Genomic DNA, 8,757 nt, shown 5'->3' on the forward strand with positions numbered 1-8,757 from the left:
TGGGAGTGTGGCATTCTAAGGCAGATCACACTCCTTATGCCATATATTTTTTAAGACAACACAAAGGCAAACTACAATTACGTCATCTTTGTTCTTTTCTCCATTTCTTTATGTTTTTTTTTTTGGTTCAAGTAATCGTCAGTTTTCTTATATATATTTGCATAAATGATGGTCGAGATTTTGTATAGAGATTTGATAATTGCTGGGTCGAGAAATTTAAAGCATTTTAGCTGCTTGATGGAGAGCCGGCCAAGTGCTTAGTAGTTCACGTGCGCGGTTCCAAAAGAGGAGTAGATGATGTCGAAGAAAACTGCGGAACATTTCTTGTGAATGTCCCTGTCCGTCGGACACAATATTCTCATGGGAGAGAGAATTTATATTTTTCTGTGGAAGATAATGAAGTAATTTTATTTATAAACCAGCAAACAAGTTTGTAGACTACTAACTGCACCCTTCAATTGAAAAACAGGTTCTATCTTCCAAGTTTGGAGGATTCTTCCTCAATTTCAATGTTGGATGGAGATTCTCTTTTATAGAAAAACCCATAAGTAATGAGCTACAAAATGGGAGTGGCTTTCTCTCAAATATCCCTAACCCTGACCCCTTAAATCTTGGGAACGGTAGATTCGATGCTAGGTTACTTGGTCTAATTACCAAAAATTTTTGCCAGCTTGATAAGCTAGCACACCCTTTCAGCTTTTTTCTGAAGGTACATTGGGAGCTCAGCTCTCAATGATCTTAGGAAATCACACCCAAAAATATTAGTTCTTGCTTATATAAGAGATGAAAGGGAGAGATAAACCCTGATCGACATTCCTCGATAAACCCTAATCGACATTCACCCTTGCACTTAGAGGAGTCACCTAATTATTCAATTAATGGGCTAGTTGCCCAATCTAAATATGTGAAGTCCGAGAACGCAAAATCAGGAGGCCCTCGTATAATCAGACAAAAAGAGAATGATAATTAAATTAAAATATTATCCAAATAAATGATTATTTTATGAATTTTGTAGAACAATAAAAGATATTTTGGGTGCCGAAATGTGTGCGCCAAAAATTTCTTGATCCCATCAAATGCTGATATAGCAGCTCTATACAATCATTTTGGTGTATCACATCGATCCCTTAATACTGCTCGGCAAGAGGAACTTTCCTATCCACAAAGAGGCATACTATAGCATTACTTTTGAAAAAATTGATGGTATTTTCCATATTATTCCACAAAAAATTAGAAGTGATGAAACTATGCCATAACCTATTAAAGATGGAACATAGCATTCGTACTTGAGATTTCTCAATGATAGATGGATAAGATTGTGGCATAAACTACCAAAGGGGACATAAAGTAATTCTTAGTACTAATGAGTTTATTGTATTATCTGGTTATGAAGGGTGTCGAGAGTAAAGTGCGTTTCGCACCAAAGTTTGCTTGTGACGAGTGAAAGCAATGGCATAGGAGTTGTTGTTGTTGTTTTGTCCACATTATGTATAATATTTTGTCCCTTTACTGCTGCTGCGGTGTTTCATAGGTCGAGAAAAGCTTAAATTAGAAGTTTCCTGGGGAAGGTCTAATTCCAATGGTGTGGCTCACCACCTACATGCGTATATCTAAGGGGCAAATTCCTTGCTGCATGGACTAACATAAACCATAGCGGCTTCAGTCACTTTGTCAATATGCAGGACTTGGATGGATAGCTCGGTGAACTATAATGCTTAATTGGCCTAACTCTTTCTAGAAGCATATGTAAATTATTAGTGCCAGTCAAGTAAAATGCATGTTAGAGGAAGCATCAATAATATGATTCCCATATTACTAAAATCTTTTTAAAATCAGAATCGAAATTGGAATGGCGATATTTTCCAACGTGTTTGGTTCGTGATGAAAGTCAGAATAAAAAAGAGAATGGAATTTGAAATATTAGATGAGGGTAAAGATTGAGTTTTGAAGGATCGTGGCATTCTCATTTTCTGTTAGAATTAGAATGAGAATGGAACTCCTTCTTACTCATTCTTATTTTCATTCCAGAATTTAATTATCCCAAACCAAACAAGCTCTTAGTATTCTTGATTATATTTAAAAAATCCTTTCAGTAGGTATTACGGTCAATCCGCTCATTGCCTGATTGCCGAAAACGAGCACCTGCAAGAGAAGTCCACACTGACCGGAGATGCCTCCGGCGGGAACCCTCCGACGGTCAAATCAGAGAGGAGACTAGGCAACAGTAGAAAAGAAATAGGGAGACTCAGCGGGAGAGAGAGAGAGAGTCCAGGGGCTTCGAAAGAACTTCTCCGCAGCACTGTTGTCTTCTCCATTTTATAGTAGAGCGCGGCGTGGGGCCGCCATTAATGGCGCAAACAACTGGAGGAGTTGTCAAATCGTCGGAGGCTGTCAGAGTCACCGCAGACTGTCAAGTCACCGTGAGCTGTCAAATTGCTGGGATTAATCTATGTCCTTGACAGGACAATGTCCCAGGACGGTTATGCCGTACGCCCTTGTCAGGACAGCGGCCCACAGCAGTCGTACGGCGTTTGGGGGAGCCGACCGACCATACGTCGGCATTTGGTTGCGGGATGTCGGGTGAAGACTCGGGGACACCGTCGGCTGGTCTGACGCATTGCGGGAGTCGGACCTCGGCCACCACCTCCGCCTGACAGTGAGTCGGTAGAGTCGGGCTCCGCCATTCGACTAGTCGGGAGTAGAATGGATCTGTCCGACCGACATACCTTCGGTCGGACAGTGTCGGCAGTCGTCGGTCGGTGCAGTCGGTAGAGTCGGATGTCGGTCAGGCAGACCCGAGGATGAGTCGGCATAAAATGGATCGACCGGTACGCCCCAACAATAGGCATAGGAGTTCTAGCTTGATGTATTGTTTCAGTTTTTTTTTTTTTTTTTGTGAAAAATCATATTCATTTGCTGAAGTCCAATATCGGTCCCCCTAATTTCAACTTCGTTTCTTACACCTACTCACCTCTTTATAGTTGAGTATCTAATTTCTTGATTCTCTAGAAACAGCTTTTTATTCTTGTAGTACTTGTAAGCAGATCATCAAACGAATTCCTCTAGTCATTCAACTGGTTAAATACTAGCTTTTTGATCTGAAAGGATGAATCCTTCATAGACGCTAATGGACTCCTACCCATATGCTACATGAGTACTTGTGTAGGAGCTTGGATTCACTAGCTTATTTGGTGAACAGACTCACTAGCTTTCACTAGCATGATTCAGGCCGGAATTGAAGATGTGATAATAGAGATTTGTGTACATGGTGAGAACCAAACGAGAACATCTAGTAAGAAAACCAGTGTGAGAAGAGTGTGGGCAGGAATGGTGAACATCACAATCAATCATAGATTAATCTCTGGACAAAACAGAAGCACAATAAATGATGATGTAGGAAAAAATGTGAAAGAAAATGCATTTCGTGGCGTGGTAAGGCACAAAAAGTTCTCTGGCTTGGCAACCTAGCATTCTATCATCCTTCCGTGGATAGAAGAAACTGTACCTAATGTCAATCAGGTTCAGATCTTATCTTTTTTTGCACCAAAGAATTATTGATCTTCTTTCTCAACATCATCCATTGGAGCGTGCCCCACACAGCTGCCAATGCACTCCAAACTCTCTCATTCATCAGGCTGCAGAGGTCTCGAAGCAATGATTGTGAGGTCCATCGGTGGATTCGCATGAAGAATGGTGAATCCTTTTTTGGTGCAAAAGATACAACCCCGAACCATGTCGGTCATCAGCTCGACATTGTACCCAAAAAAAAAATCATCAGTTCCTCAATCAGCCGAACTGGCTTCAAAACAATTATATGATGCTGAACAATAAATGGCTCTTCCTCCTAGCCCACATAGTCCAATAGACAATGATGACAAGATTTGATGAAAGGGAGCAAAGAAATAATAATACAAATATATCTTCATACGCATTCCAACCAAAGATCTAATGCTATGGGCAAAGAATATGATTGAGAGGTTCCACACTAGCAGCCAAACTCAAGACTTTGAATCTTAATCTTCTATGCTGAACCTATACTGTTGCTGTTAGTCTGAACATATTTTCAGGTCTCCTTTCGTTGATATTAAAGCTAGAGAGCTCTTTCTTAAAATAATAATTCCAAGCCTGGCTGCATTCTAGAACTTTATTGTAATCAAGGTTGCTAACCTTGGTTAGAACCCACTAAAGGACATATTGATGAAGAGAGTGGAAGATTGCAAGGCTGTTTGAAATATTAAATCACAATCTATGACCCACTTCTGCTTCTCAAAATTAGGAAGCAGCATCATTCAGCAATCTAGACAATAATCTAATTTCACTCCAAAACAAAAGGTATAAATAAATAAAACAAAATATAAAAAATTACAAACAACTTTTCTTCTTGGATAGGCAAATCCTATCCATCATCTCATCTCCATCTAAATAAATTATTCCTTTTAATTTAATAGATAGATAAACAATCCAAATTTCATGAAGAAAAGTGACAGGCTCCTTTTCTTTCTCCTAGCCCACACCATCCATCTCACTTGAGATGGCTGCTTTCACATAATTGTAGCTTAAACATGAACCAGATTGTTGATATTAATCAATTAAAGAGAGTTAACAAGCCATAAACACCAGCAAACTAGGTACAGCCACCCAACCAACTACAAATATTTATATATTAGCTTCTTATCCCAAAAAAAAAAAAAAACCGCATCATCCATCTTAACATACATAACCCAATAACTCAAATTAGGAAAAAACAGAGATCATTAATTTTCCCATAAATTCTTATAGACGGACGGCGGAGGCTGGATGGATGGAGGGGATCGATGGAAGAGATCGGATCTGATCATGATCACTCGTCGTAGACGCGGCACTCGTCGGTCTCCGGGTTCTCCTGGCAGAAGGCATCGAGGGGGTCCCGATCGCTCTCCGCCAGCCGGCGGCGGAGGCGGGCCATGGCCTGACTGACCTCCTCCACCTCGTCCCACGCCACCTTGCACCCGTCCGACCCCCTCCTCTCCTCCCCTTCGCACGCCGCCTTCGCCTCCTCCACCTTCTTCTCTATCATCTCCGCCAGCTTCTTCTCCCTCATGGCCGTCCCCTTGTATCTCTTCCTCACCGCCGCCGCCACCGCCGCCGCCGATCCGCTCCTCCCCGGCCACCACTTCCTCGCCTGAATCGAAACGACCGCCTCCGCTGGATCTCGTTGGGATCGCGATCGGAGGCCGCTTGAAGAAGGAAAGTGAGGAGAAGAGAGCGAGAGAGAGGACGAGGACGCCATCGATTGGATCGAGATCGGGGAAAGCAAACCTTAGAAGAAGGGCAGAAGGCCTTTATTTTTCTTGAGGGGTGTCGTTATCGCTTTCGCTTTGCCGTTTTCCTTTTCTCGTTCTTTTGTGGGCTTGAGTTATCCGGAGAGCGGAAGAGAGACTCTTAACTTCACCTGGGGATTGTTTCCAAGTACTCGAGGGTATATAAATCATGATAATGGCCGTTATGTCATTTTTGATAGATACTAGAATAAATATATATCTCAATTTGCTTATATATATATATATATATATATATATATATATATATATATATATATATATATATATATATATATATATCATGATAATGGCCGTTATGTCATTTTTGATAGATACTAGAATAAATATATATCTCAATTTGCTTATATATATATATATGTATGTATGTATTGCAGTATATTTTGTTAGATGGGTAGATGAAGAGAATAAGAAAATATATTGAATTCTTTATGATTTAATTTTTATTATGAGCATAAAATTATCTTTATATTTTTTGGCATGCCTAATGTATTGATAGGAGCAAAATCATAATTGGTTCTGTTATCATATTTTAAAATTTTAAAAATTATTTTTTTATTATCAAATATTATGGATATGTCCAATGAGGATGGATTGAATTTTGAAATAAAGATAAAAATAAATAATTTTTATTTTAATTATTTTATCATAAAAAAAATTATTTCTATTTTGATATCAAAGAAGAATAGAAACGCATCAATACCTCAATATCCAACCCTTATTTTATCCAATATTTTACTTTCATTCCAATTTCGACATGGCCGTTCTTCTCTCCATTCCAATTCTTTCCGTCTCTGAAAGTATTAACATAACTATGCAAAAAACAAAAAAGCTCCTCTTGAAATAGCAAGAGATCATAGTGTTAGAGGATTAGTAATCATTTGGCAATCCACTCACTTTCAGTAGCTAACTAAACTGTAAAGATTAGATGAATCCAGGCTCCAGACTTTGGATCCACGGGATGTTCGGTTGATGCAAGAACGAAGAAGATGCTGGTGAGAAGAAAAGCATGCCCAAGAAACTTTGAGCCCAAAAGAAGTCAAATTCTTAAATTTGTTCGTTGACATGCAGGGCCAACTCAAATCCTTTGTATTTATAAAGAAGTCGTTAAGTAGCGCAACTTAACATAGCATGTACGTAGAATCAAACCCTGCTGGCTAGCTTGATTCTCTTTTGCACATTACCTTGTTGTGATAAATTAAAATTGAAAATATGCCCCCACTATAAACAATTGAATGTATAAGAAGAGAATGTTTTTTCCCCTATTTACCACACAATTTATAGTATAAAAATGCATATATACATCAAATTTAAAAAAATAGAAAAAGAGAAAAGGAAAGAAAGAAAAACAGAAAGCTTCATTCTTATCATGCAGAGATTTCGTCATGTGTCACACGATATCAATAATTCTTTTTCGACCATGATTGAGATGCATAGTAGCATCGTGAGTCTAATAACATCAAATTTATTGCCCAGGATACACAATCTATCAATAGAAATATTCATGATACAAAGCATCTTAGAATTGCAATGGCAAAAGCAATGATCATGGGGATGGTAGCAATGGAGTTGGTGCTGCTGGTTCGACCAATTTTGGAGGTCGAAGCAATAGCGATGTTGGTGCATAATTAATAATCGATAGAAAAGGTAAGAATTAAATCTCTTTGATAGTTGATACATGCTTGTTATAACTTAGAAAACCAATTGACAATTCATAATTTAAGGGATGCATGTTGCTCATTGAATCCGTCTCATTTCACAACAAATATAATGCATGGGGGTTGCATTATTATGCTGTCGTCGAGGTAGTAGCTAAATCTTACCACCCTCAGGAACCTCCACCATGCATCTTCCATTGTCATCCGAAACAATGTGCCTAAAACGACAGGCCACTTGGGGCCAATTGATAGCTGCTATTGCTCTTGGAGGCCTAGGTAAGAAGATATTGAAAGGAAACTGGTGATGAGATTAGAAAGCTGCAAAGCTTGAGGACTGGCGGATGCAAATTTACCTAAGGCAGCTGGCGAGTAATCAAGGAGGACAACCATGTGGAGGTAAGGTCCTTTCCCCATGGTTAATGCAAGTAGCCTTCCAATATATCTTGGGTCATTTCTTATTTTGATCATTTAAATTATTAATGGAGATTCTGAGAATTTGTTTGAAAGGTTGCAGTTGTTTGGAAAACAATAGACCCGGTAGTTTACGGTATAAGTATCTGAAGCCTATAGAATATGCTTTTTTTTCCATGGAAGAAACAGAGAGAAAGGAAGGGAGAGGGAGAGAGAGAGAGAAGTGGTGCGAGCTTCTTGTTTTCTTCCATTCTTCACTCTTACTACTCACCATTAGAGAGAGAGAGAGGGGGGTGGGGGGGGTGGGGAGGGTGTTGGATGAGCATGGTTATCAAAAAGGGATGGTGAAGAGGAAACAGGAAAAGAATTTGTGATTTATAACTATTTTATTAATTTTATTTTTAACTTGCAGATTTGTGCTTTACAAAATATAAGATAAATAGAACACAAAGTGCTGCTTCCCGAACCACTCATCTCTTTGCTAAGAGCATTGGGATGATAGGCGGTTCCATGCACCAGCTCACCAGTCACTGAAATAGTGAAGCTTTGTTCTGAAATATTTTGATCACTAAAAATATTTTAAATAATTCACATAATATAAAAAAGCCATGGTCATAGTGTTAGAAAATATTAAGAAACACAAATAAAATCACACAATAACATCAAGTTATAACAATACAAAGTTAATCAATCACTAAATACTTCCTAACGATGATTTTGAAAACTTTAATGGACTCACCGATTTTATGAATTGGATCATTTTTCCAACTTCAAAAACAGCAAGCAAATGAAAAATTCCAGAAACCGGTGCAACAACCTCAATTGAATGGAGTCCAAAATCAATCTAAGCCTGACAGATTTCCATTGTTGGATCGGATCAGGTAGAAGACTTAGGTTATTACCATCTGCAAGTCTTTCACCTTTCCAAAAGAAGTAAGGTTAAAAAAGATAACCTATGCAAAATACAAATCATAAAACAAATGAATAGCTTTGTGTAGTTGATTGTATCCTAAAAGAACTACAAAAGAAAACAAACAAATTGAGGCATTTATATCACAATAGCATTATCAGCAATTTAATCTTCATAAGATTAGTCAACCAGCATAAATTTGAGCAGACTAGAGTCGTAGTCTCAGGTCTACTGGGGTTATCAGGTCTCATATAATTAATATTAAATTCAGATTTGAAAGTGGTCATTTTTTTAAAATATAAGCCTGACTTAGATGAACTTTACATAGGTCACACCAGGCTCTACAATGTTGATTCCAGGTCATAATGGAATGGTCAAATCCACTTGCAAACTGAACTTATAAGTCATGCCAGATTCTTGACTTGACCAAAATGGTGCTCTGAAAGGGGCTTCAGCTTGA

At 38.6% G+C, this 8,757-nt stretch overlaps 1 protein-coding gene across 1 annotated transcript; it reads right to left on the reverse strand.

Moving 5' to 3' along the window:
- Window positions 1–4,556: 4,556 nt before the first annotated feature.
- On the reverse strand, window positions 4,557–5,426 carry LOC105052874 (calvin cycle protein CP12-3, chloroplastic). Its single transcript, XM_010933851.4, has one exon. The coding sequence runs from the start codon at window positions 5,267–5,269 to the stop codon at window positions 4,841–4,843; it is 429 nt and encodes a 142-aa protein (XP_010932153.2). The 5' UTR covers window positions 5,270–5,426; the 3' UTR covers window positions 4,557–4,840.
- Window positions 5,427–8,757: the final 3,331 nt, after the last annotated feature.

The sequence above is a fragment of the Elaeis guineensis genome, chromosome 10 (genome assembly GCF_000442705.2).
Source record: "Elaeis guineensis isolate ETL-2024a chromosome 10, EG11, whole genome shotgun sequence".
Taxonomy (NCBI): Eukaryota; Viridiplantae; Streptophyta; class Magnoliopsida; order Arecales; family Arecaceae; genus Elaeis; species Elaeis guineensis.

What these genes read in the sequence shown, in the direction of transcription:
- LOC105052874 (XM_010933851.4), bottom strand. Translation starts at nt 5,269, where the DNA reads ATGGCGTCCTCGTCCTCTCTCTCGCTCTCTTCTCCTCACTTTCCTTCT.